Source organism: Littorina saxatilis, linkage group LG15, assembly GCF_037325665.1.
Source record: "Littorina saxatilis isolate snail1 linkage group LG15, US_GU_Lsax_2.0, whole genome shotgun sequence".
In the NCBI taxonomy this organism is placed as follows: domain Eukaryota; kingdom Metazoa; phylum Mollusca; class Gastropoda; order Littorinimorpha; family Littorinidae; genus Littorina; species Littorina saxatilis.
The window spans coordinates 44,745,875-44,766,182 of NC_090259.1; the positions used below are offsets into that span (position 1 = coordinate 44,745,875).

At 44.2% G+C, this 20,308-nt stretch overlaps 1 protein-coding gene and 1 long non-coding RNA gene across 2 annotated transcripts in view; one reads left to right on the forward strand and one right to left on the reverse strand.

Annotated features, from left to right (window-relative positions):
• Nucleotides 1–20,308, forward strand: part of LOC138949447 (uncharacterized) — a 213,832-nt gene that overhangs the window by 140,568 nt on the left and 52,956 nt on the right. The window lies entirely within an intron of this gene.
• Nucleotides 1–20,308, reverse strand: part of LOC138949438 (choline transporter-like protein 2) — a gene marked incomplete in the record, with an annotated part of 52,646 nt that overhangs the window by 17,045 nt on the left and 15,293 nt on the right. The window contains 10 exon segments of the mRNA XM_070321264.1: nt 1,041–1,111; nt 1,604–1,677; nt 2,310–2,379; nt 5,839–5,967; nt 6,812–6,988; nt 8,666–8,718; nt 10,095–10,161; nt 11,508–11,555; nt 12,628–12,720; nt 13,594–13,693. Coding sequence (XP_070177365.1) covers nt 1,041–1,111; nt 1,604–1,677; nt 2,310–2,379; nt 5,839–5,967; nt 6,812–6,988; nt 8,666–8,718; nt 10,095–10,161; nt 11,508–11,555; nt 12,628–12,720; nt 13,594–13,693 — 882 coding nt within the window.

Sequence of the window (20,308 nt, forward strand, 5' to 3'; positions counted from 1 at the left end):
CCGGGTATTCCTCTAGTATATATATATATACGACTTGTGTCTGTCTGTCTGTCTGTCTATGTGTGTGTGTGTGTGTTTGATCGCCATGCACGGCCAAAGTTCTCGATGGATCTGCTTCAAATTTGGTGTCCATATTCAGATACACCCTGCACAAAATCTGGTCGATGAGATATTTCAACACGTGCTCTCAGCGCGCAGCGCTGAACCGATTTTGGTTCCACCTCAGCTACCCGGGCCCCCATACCGACACACCAAAGCCGCTAGACCACATCACAACGCCAAAGTTCTCGGTGGATCTTTTTCAAATTTGGACACCGTATTCAGCTACACCCCGGACACAATAATGATATACACGATTATACACGTACAAATCCACTCGTGCTAAAAACATGAGTGAACGTGGGAGTCTAAGCCCATGAACGAAGAAGAAGAAGTTTTTTCGACCTAGACACAATCATTTGTCGTAGTAAGCGTAGACATCCGGTCTGCTCCCCGCCTAATGGCCGATGTCTTCCGTCTTCGGGGGACTACGTGGGTTTAAATTTGGAGTGGTCCTTCTCCTAGAGGAGTTTCCTTGCAGGGATAGTGAGCCTCCTCTGCCCTCGTTTTAATTTTGGAGTGATCTTCTCCTAGGACAGCTGCCTTCCAGGGTTGACGAGCCTGTCCTGCCCGGCTATTTAACCCATAGTTGGGGGTTGGTTCGTGGGCACCAGGTCGTATCCACACGCCGGTGGGCCTGCATGCCACACGTCTAGGGGCCAACCTCCTCCGAGTCCTTGTAGTTCAGCCTGGGGCCTTTCGGTACCCAGTTCACGCCTGTCGCCACGATGGAGGCACTACAGAGGGCTTGCTGTGGAGAGGTTATGTACTGGCAGGAGAGACTGATGCAAGCTGCTCTCTTTTCGCGTTGTCCTGAAAAGGACGGTGCTAGCCAGCGGTGAGGGCTGTAAGCGAGAGGTGACAAGCACAAAACACTTCGCCAACACACTAGACACATCACACAACCATTTAACAGGCGAAGAAGAAGTATATATACTTACCCACAGCACCAGTGACCATCAGCTTGCTGATGAACATGATGAAGTCGGACACTTTGTCCAGCACAAACGTTCTGCACACAACAATTTTGATTTTACAATAAAAAAAATGCAAGGAAACTGACACACAACAGAACATTACTCAAGACATGACCAAAACGAGCAAACCAAACTGGCTAAATGAAATATGCTCGCAATGCCACACATATCAAACAGAACTACTGATTTAAAAACAAGAAAGCTTCAATTTTCTCTTCACTGAATTCTTGTGCAAATGCGCCTTAAAAATTAGCACCAAAATATTATAAACTGCCATATCGACTTTGCATCATGAACCTTTCTTGGCAGCCAGCAAACCAGAGACTTAGATTTAGCTCTGCAGTGACATGGTTGAAACTGTTGTAATCAAATACATTAGCTAGTACAGATAATTTGTTCCATGGCGTGAGGCTTACCTGTGCATCCTGCTTACCCAACGACATGAATACTGACTAACAGACAGAGGACAGACGGATAGGCTGCTACACAAATCTTTAATGTGAGCAAAGAAAAGATTTGTGACTGACCTGAGCACATTGCGCATGATGAGCATAAAGGCATCCTTGGTGGCCGCACAGAAGCTGCGACCATAAATGGCGATCTGAAATAAATACCAGACAGACACATCACTAGTCGAACAACTGAAGATCACTCTTTTTTTTCTCCAAATGAAATAACTGGCCATGTTATCTGTCAAAGAAATAAAGATAACTTTTTCAAAATCAACATATGTTGTAATCTGCAATAAGTAAAAGGTTAGCTTATGAGTTGTACTAATACCCAGTTCATCGTTCATTATAAATGAGTCTGCAAAAGACTGAAAAGAACTCCTTGTTTTTCAATGAAACATTCATGATTTCTGACCTTGGCTGATACATTTAACATAAAAGTCAAAGACGAGGCACCAAAGAGAGAAACAGAGCGTAAAGAAAAAGCAGATCTGTTAACAGCCGCATTAAACCCCTGACCAACTGTAACAGAAACACCTTTATGGTGAAACCCGTATGGAAATAAAGTGAAAGTCTTAAAACTGCAGGGTCTTAAACGGGGAGTGCACCGCACTAAGACTAGGAGCCGACACCGTACTCCACTTAGCATTCTGTCCTTTATGCTCTCCACAACGGAAATTCTCTCTCTACCCTTTCTAGTCAGTAACAAACAAATCAAAACGCAGGTACTAGGTAGCTCATACAAAGTGTCAAGGCATGCATCATGACAACAGGCAGGACTCACCATGATGTAGGCGTTCTTGTTGATAAACTTGAGCAGTTTCTCCAGGCACCAGAAACAACACTTGAGGCACCTGTGGCAGACAATACAATGCATCTTTATTACTCTCAAAGAGAAGTTTATGTTGTGGCAAATTGAACAACCAACGTCAACTTGCGATAAATATAGTAAAATAGACTGAACTTTTAAAAGGAAAAGTCATACACAACACATTTCAACTGATGTATCCAAATATGTACAGTGGTACCTGTGATGAAAGGACAACCTTGGTACCAACCAAAGTGTCCCTACATTGCAGGTGGCCTGTCATGACAGGTATACTTTGGTTGAGGTAATAGACACATGGACAACATAAGGTGTCCTTTTAAGGGAGGTGTCCTCTCATCGGAGGGGCCACACATGGCAGGTACCGCTGTAGTTGCATATATAGTCAGCAACCACATCTGCCCATAAATCCCTCCCTTATAATAGAAGGGTGCTGGTTCTGTACGACGCTTAATTTTCGAGATAGGTTTGACTGACGAAGAACAGGACGTCACATTCCAAATAAACACGACTATGCTCTCAAGGTGTCTCTCGTAACCTGCTCAGTGAACTGAGAATGCGAGAGGAACAAGTCCCTCTGACACATGACAGTATGAGCATAGTGAAGGGAGGACAGCCTCATTTGCTCTTCGTTCACCCTGGCCAAGGCTGACAAAAGAGTGGAGATGTCATCAGCGTCCTGATCTGCACTAAGTGTGAAAGGATCCAGTGACTCAGTGAGAGAACGAGAGAGCGCTCTGATGATCGTCTCCGAGATGGATCCAAGCAAGTTCCAAAAGCTGACGTCCAATTTCCTCTGAAGCGACGAGGGTGTGGTCTGGAAACACAACACCCGAGTCCTTCTTAAACTGCTTAGCAAGCAGAGGAAGCAGTTCCTGTGTCACAGGTAACGGTGTACGCGGAAGAGCAAAGGACGCCAACAAGTTCCGACCAGGCTTCGGCAAGGTGAACTTCTTGTGACAAGAAGGAACAAAAGTCGAAGCCTGTGTAGCCGAAGCCAGCCAAGGGTGAGCCTGTTCAGGAACTGAACCGTGAGGAACGAGTAGCAGAACAGGAACCCTGGGGATACCACTTTAGGCAGGAGATGGTCTAGCCAAAACCTGCGAAAGGTGGTACGCCAACAAAGGTGACTCCTCGAACCGGAAGTAGGAATCCTCCTCCTTCGCGGAACGGAAGTCCGACATCGCCGACAGAGCGACCGAACCGGAAGCCGCCAAAGCCGATGCACCCTCTGGGAAATATCTGGAAGTAACCTCCGCCCCAGCTTCAAGGGCAACCCTGAGCCTCGACGGAAATCCAGAACGCGTCTGCTCGCTGGCTACAGACTGTACATCAGAATAGTCAAGCGACAGACACGGACTGAAGTCACAGTTGCTGGTGGTAGACTGATGAACTGGATGACCGGAAACCCGTCCTGACTCATCCCCTGACTGCCAGGAAGGAAAGAGTAAGAGGAGGGAACATCCGGAGCCACCGGAACAGAATAGGCCGTAGCCGCAACACCCGACGGGTGGAGTGACGACTGCCCCGGCCAAGGCTGAAAGCCTGAATGCCCATAAGCCAGCCGCTGTTCCTCACTCACCGACATCCGAGAGGAAGCGTCAGGAAGAGGAACAGTGTATCCGGACAGAGCCGGAAAAGCAACAGACGAAGCCGCACAATGCGGAAGCGAAGGTTGCGTGGACTGGGGCTGGAAGCCCGAACGCCCGTAGGCCAGTCCTCGGTCAACTCCAGTCAAGACCTCTACGTGTGCTTGCGCGGGAGGACCTATGCTTCCGGTAAAAACCGGAAGCTCAGCTGCCGAAAACGGATGCCGCATTTGCTCTGAAACGCCTGTGCACGCCATGTGAATTGGGGGAGTCAGAACAGAAGTTAGCCGGTTGTGATCCTGCGCCAAGGAACTGCTTCCCAGAAGGGAGTGTCCGGTAGCTTCACGAGAGCTGGTGGACCAGTTCGATTTACCGGCCGTGCCACCCACGGAGGCAGAAGACGAAGCAGCAAGGAAATCCTCCCTGGAAATCATCGCCGAAGGCACCGTCAAAGACGCCAAAGAGCGAGCGTCACCCACTGCTGGGGGGAAAACAACGCTGGCAGGCGGCGTGGAACGCTTCATTTCTTCTCTCACCATGCTGCGAATTTCTGGAACTAAAGAGCTAAGCAGCGTCGACACAAGAGCACCTTGCTCCGGTGCCGACAAAGAGGGAGAGCAAGAAGACAAAGAAGACAAAGAAGTGTTTGGCTGCCCCCCAACCCCATGGTCATTTTGGGCAGAAATAGGTACGGACATAACGGTATTACGTGCTTCGTCCGAAACAACAAGTACAGGCGGTTTGGTAGATGAAGTCGAAGATTTAGGTTTAACCCTGCCCTTGACATCAGCCTTGCCACGTTTTTTATCACTGTCAGCCATGCTGACGAACAAAAATGGCAGCCAAACAATAAAGTTACTGAAAAAATAACAAGTCCAAAAATGGACGAAAAGTCAGCAACTACAACAAAATTCCTGTCAAAATAATGACCAACAAGTCGCGTAAGGCGAAAATACAACATTTAGTCAAGTAGCTGTCGAACTCACAGAATGAAACTGAACGCAATGCCATTTTTCAGCAAGACCGTATACTCGTAGCATCGTCAGTCGACCGCTCATGGCAAAGGCAGTGAAATTGACAAGAAGAGCGGGGTAGTAGTTGCGCTAAGAAGGATATAGCACGCTTTTCTGTACCTCTCTTTGTTTTAACTTTCTGAGCGTGTTTTTAATCCAAACATATCATATCTATATGTTTTTGGAATCAGGAACCAACAAGGAATAAGATGAAAGTGTTTTTAAATTGATTTCGACAATTTAATTTTGATAATAATTTTTATATATTTAATTTTCAGAGCTTGTTTTTAATCCAAATATAACATATTTATATGTTTTTGGAATTAGAAAATAATGGAGAATAAGATGAACGTAAATTTGGATCGTTTTATAAATTTTTATTTTTTTTTTACAATTTTCAGATTTTTAATGACCAAAGTCATGAATTAATTTTTAATCCACCAAGCTGAAATGCAATACCGAAGTCCGGGCTTCGTCGAACATTACTTGACCAAAATTTCAACCAATTTGGTTGAAAAATGAGGGCGTGACAGTGCCGCCTCAACTTTCACGAAAAGCCGGATATGACGTCATCAAAGACATTTATCAAAAAAATGAAAAAAACGTTCGGGGATTTCATACCCAGGAACTCTCATGTCAAATTTCATAAAGATCGGTCCAGTAGTTTAGTCTGAATCGCTCTACACACACACACAGACACACACACACACACACACACACACACACGCACATACACCACGACCCTCGTCTCGATTCCCCCCTCTACGTTAAAACATTTAGTCAAAACTTGACTAAATGTAAAAAGGAACAAGCTCACCAACTAACGTTATTTCCTGTGAGCGACGCAGCATTATTACACATATAATACAGATGATAGAAACCTACTTGAGAATGAATTTGGCGACGGCATTTTCGGAACTCTTCAGTTTCCTGTCCAGGTATTCCAGGAAGGCACGCACCATCTGAACCATAGCAATCAGCAGAGAACCGAACGCCAGTGATCCCAGATGATACCTGCAACATTCACATATGTACAGGTAAAGTTACTGTAAGCAGATACGCACCATCTGACCAGTGGCTATTAAGGAAAAAAAAAAAAAAATAGTCTGTTTACGGTAACCCGACCGACCCTATTTTTTTCGCGCGACTCTAGACTTTTTTTGGCATTTGGGAAATAAAAAAAAAAAAAAAAAAAAAAAAAATCTTTTGTTTTTTTTGCAAAATAACGTAAAAATATGGGTTTTTTGGAAAAAAAAAAAAAAAAAAAAATCCTGACCTACCGACCCTATTTTTTTGGCCTATGTTACCGTAAACAGACCTATTTTTTTTTGGCCTAATCACCAGTGAACCGAAGGCCAGCGATCCCAGATAATACCTGTAGCAAATACATAGAGACAGACCTTCTTCATCAGTGTTTGCTTTTGTCATGGAACTGCATATATTATTTTTCCTATGTCATCATGATGTGGCCTTCACAAGAAACAGGTACAATTGCCGTGTCCTGACGCCGAACGCTGAAGAAGAAGAAGAAGAAGAAGAAGAAGAAGAAGCTGTGTTCTGACATTAACTTTGAAACAGTACGACCATCAGAAAGCAGTATAATGCCAAGCCTGCCCCATGAACAGACAACAGTGGATCACAACTACTGTAATACAACTCTAGCCCCCCTCTGAAACTCTCTCTCTCTGCCTCCCTCCCTCTCTTTCTCTCCCTCCCTCCCTCTCTTTCTCTCCCTCCCTCCCCCTCTCTTTCTCTCCCTCCCTCCCTCCCCCTCTCTTTCTCTCCCTCCCTCCCTCCCTACAATCTCCCCCCTCCCTCCATTTCTCTCTTAAGCACAGAGTAGTATTCCAACACAGACCTGAAACATCGGCCAAAGGATGAGAGAAGCGGCAGACCAGGCATGTCCTTGTCCTTGTCGAAGGCCCAGTAGTAGGAGGCGAAGGCTCCAGCCAGCGTCATCTGACCCAGCGCCACCACAAAGTTCATCAGCCAGAAGAACATGAACAGCATGTAAACCTGCATCACTGTCGCGTACCTGTTGACAAAGAAGAAAATGCTCAGTTGCAATGTGTCATGATTTATAATTGTGTAAATGAGATGTAAGACATAGAAGAAAATAGTGCAATAAGAATAAGAATAAGAATAAGAATACTTTATTATCTCATAGAGAAATTCAGGGGTGGTACATAACAATAATACGAACAAGACATTGATTTTACATAAAACATATAGCACTATATAACATGGACATCTTTAGAGCACTGCGCTTACATATTCTCGCACACCTACGCGTATAACGAACTATGGCTAAACATCATTGCAAAATATCATAACATACAATATATCGCAGGAAATATACGGTTGTACATAAAACCAATACGGTTGTATTGTGTCATGATTTATAACTGTGTGAATGAGATGTAAACAGACATAGAAGAAAATAGTGCAATGTGTCATGATTTATAATCGTGTGAATGAGATGTAAATGATGATATCTTTTGTGTGTGTTTATTTCCAACTGTGTGTCCCCCTCTTCCAAGCTATACACACCAGATTTCAGCTCAATCAGCCCATAAACACCAAAGATCTAAGTTCTGACAGAAGGACAGACAAACACACTGAGTGAAACCTACACACCCCTACGTAAGGGTGGCGGGGTGGTGGTGTAAACAAGGAAAATCTTACATTGGAGGTAAATTTACATACATTCAGAATAGAAAATCTGAGAAAAACAGGGGATTTTAAATGGGGGATGAAGCTGAAGCTGGTTCCCTCCGCCCTATGTCCGTGTGGCAAGAATCAGACAGCAGAGCACATCCTGCAGGCTTGTCCATACCACAGTGCTCTGAGGGACACCACCTGGCCAGAGGAGACAGCGCTACAAAAGAAGCTATACGGCCCCAGAGAGGACAGCACGTTTCGCCCTGCAGTCCGGACTGACGATCTAACAGCGAACGACTAGAAGAAGAAGAAATGGGGGATTCCACAGTGTTATCTCACCTAGTCTCTAGTGTATGATCAACACAGAAAAAAAGCAGATGTTGAAAGGACAATCATTTACATCTGAGTACGCGAAACTCGGTATCGGACAACCAGTAGCGAGAACTTTATTTCCATGTGATTGTGTACATCATACAGTTCCGTTCGAAACGTTTTGTACTTCGATCTCCCTTCATCCCCATCTCCCTAAGCAAAGGGGCTGTTAGCCTATATGCTATAAACCATCCATCCATCCACCCTTTTCCTAAATCAGTTTGATGATTTTTTCAAAACATGGAGCTATTGCAGGAACTTCAATTAATCAATCAATATGAGGCTTATATCGTGCGTATTCCGTGGGTACAGTTCTAAGCGCAGGGATTTATTTATTTATTTTTTTATCTTTATGCAATTTATATCGCGCACATATTCAAGGCGCAGGGATTTATTTATGCCGTGTGAGATGGAATTTTTGTACACAATACATCACGCATTCACATCGGCCAGCAGATCGCAGCCATTTCGGCGCATATCCTACTTTTGACGGCCTATTATTCCAAGTCACACGGGCATTTTGGTGGACATTTTTATCTATGCCTATACAATTTTGCCAGGAAAGACCCTTTTGTCAATCGTGGGATCTTTAACGTGCACACCCCAATGTAGTGTACACAAAGGGACCTCGATTTTTCGTCTCATCCGAAAGACTTGTTGTTTGTAGTCTGTGACTCACCTGGTCCCTCCGAACTTGACAAAGTCACACAATTCTCCCAGTGTCGTGTTGTCCTGACAAACAGAAAAACAGGTCGCGTGAAGTAATATCAAAACATTTAGTCAATACAGTCGAACCCACTTAAAACGAACACGCTAGTTACGAATTTTGACTTATAACGTATTAGTTTTAAGTTCCCAACTGAATACCTCTTTCTTCATGCTTAAAAAAAAATGCTTAAAACGAATTCTTTATAACGAATTTATGCTTATAACGAGCACTTTTTGGATTCCCAAGCATGCATAATGTCTGTAATTTACTCACGCTTATGACGAAATCTTTAAACTCGTCCCGAGATCGACATATCATGGGAATTTGAGAAGTTTGAATACATGTGTCAAAGTCTTCCCTTGCGTCGACTGCTTGAACCATTGCTCAACCGATCACTGAATAAAGTTAAACTGATTACACTGTGCTCACAAAACAATTTCAAATTTAGAATCAAAGTGATTGATAGCTCAGACACTGAACATGAATGACTGACTGACGTTTATTTCCTTCGCGAATACCAAAAACGTAACATCAATGTTTAGAACGGAAGCCATTGCCAATAAATATAGATGCCAGAGTGTGGAAAATGGGGGACAAGGGAAACCACACTCTCAACGTTTGCGTTCGCCGGTTCGCGATAGTTTATCAGTCAGTCAGTGCTTTCGATTTGGATTTGAACATCATGTTGCAACAAAACAAAAAAAAAACTAAATTGGCCAAGGTTTGCTACCCGTCGCCAAGGTAAGTGATTCCGGACAAATGATAGGAACACCGCGAATGTAGACAGTGTCAGTGTGTGCGTGTGTGTGACCAAAAACGTAACTGGATGAAACATCTGTGTGCTCACTCTCACTCAAACTCAACAATCATCACTCAACATGAGACACACATGAACATGTAACTGAATATGTCACTTTATTGTCTAAACGTGAAGCAGCATGAAAGTTGCGAAAGAAACAAATTGAAACACCATAAAATGTACAAGACTTAAAAATTTTTTTTTAAAAAAAATCAATCAATTTTCTTAATACGAATTTTGGTTAAGACGAACTTTTTTTCCGATCCCCAGCGATTCGTCTTAAGCGAGTTCGACTGTATGTCGTCCAGAAACTAAAAGATCAATACTGAAAACCAGTCATCATCGATCATCATAATTTGACTGTAAAATGTGCTCATGATGATAGTCTTCTCTCAGATTGGTACGGCAAACACTCTCGTACAAACGGCCCTCCTACCTGCATCATTGTACTTTTTCACTAATTTCTTTAACAAAAAATACTCGCACAACAAAACACATTTTGTTTTTGGCATGTTTGAATTCATACTGACGATTTAAATTTTTTTTTTTTTTTTAAAGTTACAAGTACATTTGCTCACAGTCCAGAAAGCAGGCACTTACAGGTTCACACGGGATTCTGTGTAGAAGAGCGTTGACATCCCCCTGTCTGATAATGTCCTCTATGTCCCTGAAAAACACAAATCACACGTGTATTCCTAACGTTGGACAATTACACACCAAACAAGCAATCAACACGTCAGTTCAGTACACATATATATGTTGTGCAGAATTCACGTCAGTTCAGTACACATATATATGTTGTGCAGAATTCACGTCAGTTCAGTACACATATATATGTTGTGCAGAATTCACGTCAGTTCAGTACACATATATATGTTGTGCAGAATTCACGTCAGTTCAGTACACATATATATGTTGTGCAGAATTCACGTCAGTTCAGTACACATATATATGTGAGCAAAAATGTTGCCGATTCCGCGAATTCGGCAATTCCGTGAATTCTGCACAACATATATATGTGTACTGAACTGATGTGAATTCTGCACAACATATATATGTGTACTGAACTGACGTGAATTCTGCACAACATATATATGTGTACTGAACTGACGTCAGTTCAGTACACATATATATGTTGTGCAGAATTCACGGAATTGCCGAATTCGCGGAATCGGCAACATTTTTGCTCATTTCGCGTATTTGGCAAAACGCTGCCCATTACCTGAAATCGGCAGCGTTTTGCCGATAATGCGGAAAGGCTTCTAAAATTTGCCCATTTGGCAAAAGCGACAGCCAGTCTGTTACTTTTTGTGTCACCAGAACATTGCTTTACCTCCCTACTATGTTTTTATGGTCTATGTTGGTCTGTGTCGAGCATAACTCCGGAAATGCACGAAAACTTTCTGCAATAACTTGCCATAACTTATCGATTATTGCAATATCTATCCAATATAATATTTAGTTGTCTAAATGTGATTAGATTCCTGGCATTTGAGAACTTAATAACCAAAAAGTGGCTGCCGATTTCGCAAAATGGGCACATTTTTAGAAGCCTTTTCGCGTTTTCGGCAAAACGCTGCCGATTTTGCGTAGTGGGCAGCGTTTTGCCGATTACGCGAATTGGGCAAAAATGTTGCCGATTCCGCGAAGTCGGCAATTACATGAATTTGGCACGACATATATATTAAGTTATGTAGGTCACAACAGTTGCCACAGAATTTGCTAAACCAGCTTGCTGCAAAGCACCTTCAACAAGACCCTATCTGCTTTTTGCAAAATGTGTTGCTTTCATTGCTTCCCTGCGTGCACACATGCGCACAACACAGATCCCAAGTTCACAGGAAAAGTCTCACGGCATGGAAAAGGATTATTACAAGCATGCAGAAAAAAAGACTGTAGTGTGACTCCGGCAGTCCCTGTACGTTATTATAAGGGAATAGCAACCAGAATGTTTTTGAGGAAGTTTCCCATGGACAATAAGCATACAAAAATAAAAATTGAGGAGCAACTCACGAATAGTTTCCTCTGTAATACTCCATCTCCCCCATAGAACCGATGTAGCTGTAGCAAAGAGTCAAGGAATTGAAACACACCACGCATAGTCATTCCCATACATACATACCGTACTTTCCGGGTCATAAGGCGCGACTTTTTTCCTCGAGTTTGACCCCTGCGTCTTGTATAACGAAGCGCCTAATCCATGTATGAAATACGAAAAAAAATCAAAGAGACCGCCTGAGTACCAGTCAAACAACTTGTAATAATGCATGTTTCAGCTACTAGGTACTACCCTGGCCAAGTTTCCTCTCAAGACATCAAAGAGACCGCCCCATAGGTTAAACTCGGTCACTGACCCCGGTGCAGGAAGTGTTTCCTCTCTCAGATCTATGACAGGGGAAACACCTCTCATAGCAAAAACTGGGTCACTGACCCCTGGGAAGAAGGTCAGTGTCTAAACAAGGCAGCCCAGCTATCACAATGGACCTGCCTTTGATCTCGCCGCACACACAGAGCACAATTTCCACTCTGTATTCTTCCTTTGATGTGCGGCTTATTTTCATTCTTCGACCGTTTGTTACCGGTATACTTTTTTAATTTTGGTGCGCCCTATCGGCCCCCTGCGCCCAATGGGCGACTGGATTACAATTTTGTTTAAAAAGAAGGGGGTGCGCCTTATGCGCTGTAGCGCCTTGTAACCCGGAAAGTACGGTACATGTTTAACACTTTCCAACAGTTAAAAAACAAATACAGCAAAACTTAATGCTAAAAATCCAAAAGCAAATAGACTGCAAACGTTCCGACACTCCAACGTTCCAACACTCCAATGTTCCAACACTCCAACGTTCCAAAATTCCAACGTTCCAACATTCAGAATTCTTAATGCTAAAGAATGATTTGGAAACAAAGTGCTTTTTTTTTTTATCCTTTATAGAAATATTATTTTACCTCTGCCAGAAAAGTTTCAAGCAAGCTGGTCAGTTTGATCAACAAATACAGAAAGCATTGCTTAAATCAGTACAGAACATGTACTACTGTCTATGTTTTTGTTTGATTTCACCGCGATATTGTTTGAGTCAAAACTGCTGATTTCACACCGATACTATTTGAGTCAAACAGGTAGCAGAAAGGATACAGTGCTGACGTGACCCAGTACGCGACCACCCCCAGCTGTAGGATGAAGGGGAACAGTGGCCAGAACAGAACCAGCCACATCTTGCTGATAGCCCTGTAACACAACACACATTGTGAAACAAACAGTATCAAAAGTACAGAGGCCACAACAGAACCAGCCACATCTTGCCGATAGCCCTGTAACACAACACGCATTGTGAAACAAACAGTATCAAAAGTACAGAGGCCACAACAGAACCAGCCACATCTTGCTGATAGCCCTGTAACACAACACGCATTGTGAAACAAACAGTATCAAAAGTACAGAGGCCACAACAGAACTTAAGCCACATTTTTCAGATAGCCATGTAACACAACACGCATTGTGAAACAAACAGTATCAAAAGTACAGAGGCCACAACAGAACCAGCCACATCTTGCTGATAGCCCTGTACCACAACACGCATTGTGAAACAAACAGTATCAAAAGTACAGAGGCCACAACAGAACTTAAGCCACATCTTTCAGATAGCCCTGTAACACAACATATTACAAATATCAAAATCAAATACCTTCATGCCCCTCCAGTGTATCAAAAGTACAGTTGCAAAAATAAACTGCAGTATTGCATTGCAAACATTATTTGTAAATGATTGAAGTTTCATTTCCTTAGCAAACTTAAACAACCTCTTTTCATAACAAACGGTGTGCAATTTCTTCATAAAGCTAAAATAAACTTTAAAGATGGTTACCATACAGGAACAGCATTTACAATCTTTCTGAATTTAGGTTGCATTAATATCTACTAATGCTACAAGCAGGAGATTTGCTATCAGGATAAAGCAGCATAGTTCATTAACTAAGCCCATTAGCGGCTATGCCTCTGAACTTTCTCATAGTGTACTACAGGTAATTAAAATGATTTTGTACATGTAAAAATAAGAACAACAAAATGTTGTGATGAACATCAACGTTCAGCGTGACTCACTTGCTTCCTTCCTTGATAAGTTCAATGGCGATGCAGATCCTCTTGGCCAGCACACACACAACCAGCAGGAACAACAGCAGTATAGTGGCTGATGTGCATCCTGTAACATACCACACACACTGACATATCACACCCTGTAACATATCAATATACTGTACAGTACAATACAGATCCTCTTGGTCAGAACACACACAACCAGCAGGAACAACAGCAGTATAGTGGCTGATGTGCACCCTGTAACATACCACACACACTGACATATCACACCCTGTAACATACCACACACACTGACATATCACACCCTGTAACATACCACACACACTGACATATCACACCCTGTAACATATCAATATACTGTACAGTACAATACAGATCCTCTTGGTCAGAACACACACAACCAGCAGGAACAATTATAGCAGTATAGTGGCTGATGTGCACCCTGTAACATACCACACACACTGACATATCACACCCTGTAACATACCACACACAGTACCAATCACACACTGTAGTACCAATCACACACTGTAACATGTTAATATACTGTGTACAATACAAATCCTGCAGGCTCGAATCAGAAAAATCAGCAGAAACAACAGTTGAGTGTAGCCTAAAACAGATAAAGTTTACGTGCATGTGTGTGTGTGTGTGTGTTTGAGTGTGTGTGTGTGTGTGTGTGTGTGTGTGTGTGTGTGTGTGTTTGAGTGTGTGTGTGTGTGTGTGTGTGTGTGTGTTTGAGTGTGTGTTTGAGTGTGTGTGTGTGTGTGTGTGTGTGTGTGTGTGTTTGAGTGTGTGTTTGAGTGTGTGTTTGAGTGTGTGTGTGTGTGTTTGAGTGTGTGTTTGAGTGTGTGTTTGAGGGTGTGTGTGTGTGTGTGTGTGTTTGAGTGTGTGTTTGCGTGTGTGTTTGAGTGTGTGTGTGTGTGTGTGTGTGTGTGTGTGTGTGTGTGTGTGTGTGTTTGTGTGTGTTTGAGTGTGTGTGTGCATTTGTGTGTATTTGAGTGTGTGTTTGAGTGTGTGTTTGAGTGTGTGTGTGTGTTTGAGTATAAAATTTCAAAAATAAATTTTGATTTAATTAATATACTTACCAACTCACATAGAAAGCATTAACTTCAGTTAAAGTGCTAGGACACTGAACTACGCTTCACCCCAAAGGGGAAGCAACCCCCTAAAAAAGAACGGCCTTGACCTCTAACCCAAGCTATACAAGAGTCGAGGTCATACCGTCACGTGACCTATCACGCGTGACTCAACCGCCGCCATGTTGAAACCTCACTCCCACTGAAGTGATCTGTTCATTTTTAGGGAAACCCTAAGCAATAACTTCGTTTTGTGATAAGACATTGAAGCACTCTTGCATGGCAACATGGGGAAATAACTCTGAAACAAAAACCGTATGCCATATAAGGCATGGTCCTTAGCGGTTATTTCCACTACCGGTGTACTGCGCCTGCGCAGGATGTATACCGGTGAAACTCATCCCGTATTAAAACATATACCCCCTTTAAAAAATTTGCGGGGCAGGCTGGGAGGGAATTCAATATGTGAGTTGGTAAGTATATTAATTAAATCAAAATTTATTTTTGAAATTTTATATTAAATTACATATTCTTACGCAACTCACATAGAAAGCAGATTGCTAATTTAGGTGGTGGGCAAATGAACTCACAGTTAACATCTTGCAAGTATCTGGCCTGTAGCTACAATAGCTGGCAAACCGAAATTTCTGTTCTGCCGAGCACCAGATACGTCCCCAGGAAAAACATAAAAAGACATCTTCTGCAGAAGATGTCTAGTAGATGTGTGCTAAAATAGCGGGTACTTAAAATACCCCGCCGATAGAAACTCATGACTACGTCCCTGAACGTTCAATGAGCTGCATTCATGACTTATGTAAGTCTCTCAGACTTGAGAACAGGTAAAGAAGAGGCCTACACTCTGACCTCTTGAGCCCGTGCTGCCTGAAAAGGGAGGACTGACTGCCCCCCCCCCCCTTTTCCTTGCCACCACTGTAGGCATGCCTAATCAATGTGGCAGTCCATTTAGCTAAGGTTGACTTCACTAAATCATTGCCTCTAGAAGAGGCTAATTTTGTCAAGGATTAAACAATCCGAACTCAAAAACTCCAAAACTAGGAGCAAGTCCCAAGTCGGGACTGGAGATTTGCTTTCAGCCAACCAAAGGGAGGTTCCCTTTAATCACGCTGGCTACAAAGAACCCAAGTGAAAATATTTTGCGACCTAGCTGTGTCAGTGCAACTGAAATCACATAAAGTCTTAATTCAGAGACGTGGGAGAAAAATCGGAAAGCCAGGATAGGTGGTTCGCCACCCGCATTGAACGGAGAGAAGTGGAGTTCTTTCCGTTAATATACGCCATTAGTTCCAAGCCAGTCAAAGTGACACAAAACGAAGACGCTGAACCCCTATGGAATCTCTAGACCAAATCCAGAGTTGGGGCAGAAGCCCCTGAGCGTCTCAATGATTCCCTTACAGTAGACACCCGTGTGGCTCGAGTGTAAAAACGGTGCCCTCTTGCCAGCCCAAAGGACTGGCAACCAAGATTGAATGGGCCCATAATGTGCGACCAACAGGCCGCTCAAAGTAAAATCGAGAGTATTATCCGGGAACAGGGAGACGAACATTTAGCAGAAGGTGATAGTACCGAGAGGCAAAACTTCTATCAGCGGCTTCTCCAAATTCACCAGAAGGAGTAGACGCGCGTAGTGAGATAGGGTCCAATCCGAGTGGACATTCTTGGCCGACTGACTAGAGTCTGCCAATAAATACATAGAGCCTCTCAGAAAGGTACTTCACCGCTAAAAAGATCTCGTGGTGGTAAAAACCACATCAAAACCTCGCATGCTCGCTGTGGCAGTGATAAGGGGCGAGATGCCACCCCCTGCTTATTGAGATAAAAGACCACTGTGGTGTTGTCTGATTGAATCAACACATGTTCTCCCCTGACAAGAGGAAAGAAATCCGCAAGAGACAGAACTGCTTCGCTGGTGGAGAGAGAACCAACGGGAACGCCCTGCATGAGCAGTGGTGTGAGAATCCAAAGATTGGTTGTGTCTGTGAACCAGTCAAGAAAAGACACTAACATGTTCCAGCTCTTCATTTGATTGCTTAGAAAACGAAACCAGAGCCCTGAAGATCTGAATTAAATATATGCACGATCTATATAAGTGACCCAACAGGAAGGGCCCCAGTGCCTCCCTCAATAAAGTGGAAGTTCTAATCGCCCCTCCAGCCGCTGTGGGAAAACACAGAGGCAGAGAGAAGAGTGGCGCCGAAGTGCCAAGAGTATGCATGAAAGCATGCTATTGTTTGCCCACTGAACCCTACCGCTAAATCGCCTCGAGGAGATAAAGTGGTTGGCGGGTATTTGGCAACGTGCCATGCCGAGAAGAAGATAAAAAACCAAAGCTGAGAACGGACAGCTTAGCGCTTTTCTCTGATAAGAGAAGCCGAGGCCTGCCGTGGGCTTTTCCTTTTGCTGTGAGATTCTCTCTGTTAGAGAAGAGTCCGTGTGCAAATAAGAGGATTCGCAAAGAAGACCCTCGAGCAAGGAAGAGATTTAAGTCTCACCGACAGAACAATACTGTCGGCCGAGGCCTTTTCCCAGACGAACAGCAAAGCTAAACCCTTTGTATATGTGTCCCGACAGAACACAAAGGCATCCCGTGAGTACGAAACCGCACAAGGGAAAGAACGAATCAAAGTCTTGTACCAAGACGCGGATAATAGAAAGAAGAGCGGCCACAATCTTCCACAGCCAGGAGATCATTGTTCTTGAAAACAGACAGTTTCTCCTTGCTATGAACGTTAAGATGTATGATCGACAAGTCCGGTGCAACCGGAAGCGGTTCCGTAGTACGAAGAAAAGAATAAACTAAGTTCTTAGGCTTGGTGTAACCTAGGACTACGGATATCGCTCAGCGAGTGAAGCGTTACTTGCGCGGGTGACGCAAGCGAAAGCAACGCCGCATCGCTGCCCACAAAGGAAGTGGTGGAAAAGGAGAATCATATGAGAAAACTTCCCCAAGTTAAAATTCTAGAGCCAGACAAGAAAGCGTCCCTGCGTGTGTAAACCGCAAGTGCGTACAACCGTGCCACGACTGACATTTGTTCGGCTGAAACCTTAGCCAAAGAGGCCAGGAGTATGGGGACGCCTTTCACGCTAGAGTCGTTTCGAAATACGAAAGGATCCGACGACACCGCGATCGACCGCGAAAGAGATCGAAGAAGTGTCTCTGAAAGAGACGCAAGTTCCAACGAGTATCTTCCCGTTTCATCCAAACCAAGTAATGCGCCTTCAGAGTAAGCACAATGTTTGTCCAAACGATAGACATCCTCTCTGAGATTAGCCGACTCCGGAGTGACCGGAAGCGGTGCACTCGGCAAAGCGTAAGTCTCAATAAGACTGTGATGACGACGGGAGAGAGCAAACTTGCGTGAATGAAACGAAGTGCTCGACTTCCGTAACTGGTCTGAGGCAAGCCATGGCTGAGCAGCATCAGGAGCCTGACCGTGTGCAGCCAGTAAAGGCACAGTATCCACAGGCAAGCTATTCTCAGAACCCGAAGTTCTAGCCAGCACCCTGGAAAGTTCGTAAGCAACAGAAGGAGACTCGCTAAAACGATATCCCTGAACTTCCATTAAAGCAGGGCGGAAATCACCCACCACTGAGGGTGGTGGTGCCGCAGAGCTTGTCATAGCTGTCACCCCTTCAGCGAAGTACTTGGCAGACACCTGAGCTGCAGTAACCATAGCTGGTTTAAGTCTGAGTGACAACTTGACATCAACTTCCTCCTCAGAAACTGAGTGAGAATCGTCGAACTCCGAATCTGCTGTGGCCGGACCGTGAAAGTCACTGTGACTAGCTGCGTCACTAAAACGATCCACCACAGGCGAGGCTGATTGCAAAACGGAAAAACCGTGCAAAGCCTGCCCGAAAGCAGCTTCCTGCCCAGAGGGAGGAAGTTGAGACTTGTTTACATTCACCGGAGACATACCAGTCTGCCTGTGAGTACAACTGTCTCGTTGTCCGGTGTCGACCCCCCGTGAGTTCCGCTTGCTAAGAGCGATAGCCTCTGGGAAAGTCGAACTTTCACCCCCCGGCCGTGGCGGGGGGGCTACTAGTTCCGGCCCAACTTGTTGTCCGGTGTCGACCCCCCGAGTTCCGCTTGCTAAGAGCGATAGCCTCCGGAGAGTCGTACTTTCACCCCCCGGCCGTGGCGGGGGGGCTACTAGTTCCGGCCCAACTTGTTGTCCGGTGTCGACCCCCCGAGTTCCGCTTGCTAAGAGCGATAGCCTCCGGGGAGTCGTACTTTCACCCCCCGGCCGTGGCGGGGGGGCTACTAGTTCCGGCCCAACTTGAACACTTTCACCAGAGAACCTGGCTACCGGTGAACTTGACTAACCTGTAGAGCGTGAAAGCTCCTCGTATGAAGTAAACACACTCCTCTGCGTGCACGTCAGCCGAAGTGACTGTGCATGAAGGCGGAACCTCGATGCGTGACAACAAGCCGCGTCGCCCACTCCCGCCGGGAGCGAGCACAAAATCGACGAATGGCAACATGTTATACATTTGGGTCGAAAACATCTCAAAAAAAGGGAAGAAAAACCATCTTTAACACAAGTATTCTTTCCCACAGTGTTTGCCTTGGCTGAAGTAACCTAAATTTAACCTGCTTCAGCACCGGCATGATTGGACTCATAGGGTCCGAAATTTAACAGACATTCTTTCTTTCTTCTTTATATAGTGTTTAAAGCCATATGTACTCGATGACTATACACACTAATTGCTTTACCCACAGCTGGAGACATGCTAAATTAAGTTCCCTGCAAGATATTGCAATTTTATTTTGATCTAGATCGTCCTATTTATCTAGATTTGCCACAGAGGTAGCGTTGACGCAAGGGAAAAACCTCCGCGTCTTTGTTGACATCCTCACTTTTTCAGAGGCTAGAACAAGCTGTAAAACAAGTATATGGTCGGCGCATGGCGACATATCGTCATTACATGGTCTTATGGTGCGTTTGACATCGATTATAGACAAACTACACTTTGTAAACACGGGAGCGCGTACATATGCCTTTAACGTCGTTTTCAACCATTCAAGGCTATTTAACAGACGTAGTAGTAAGAGAAGCTGGGTCAAGAACAGAAATGGTAGTGCCTTTGCCTTTCTCTTTATGCGAACTTAATAGGAGAAACCTCAGCAGCTACTGACTAGTCTGTGGTTTCTATTTCTCCTTGTCAGCCATTGCTGACAAAAAACCAGTCTGAGTTATGATATTGATAAACAACAACCAGACCGAACAACGGAGAAAGAAACAAACGCAAGCAAAAGCAAACAATTAGAACGAGCTCACCCAAACTTGTGCATGAGAAGCAGGGACCTGTAGACGGGGTGAAACACTGTCCAGAAGACAGTAGGCTAAAAGCCTGCAGCGTAGTGTAAAAAGCGTCCGAACTACTTGGTGACTAAAGTGGGAGTGCGGTTTCAACATGGCGGCGGTTGAGTCACGCGTGATAGGTCACGTGACGGTATGACCTCGACTCTTGTATAGCTTGGGTTAGAGGTCAAGGCCGTTCTTTTTTAGGGGGTTGCTTCCCCTTTGGGGTGAAGCGTAGTTCAGTGTCCTAGCACTTTAACTGAAGTTAATGCTTTCTATGTGAGTTGCGTAAGAATATGTAATTTAATGTGTGTT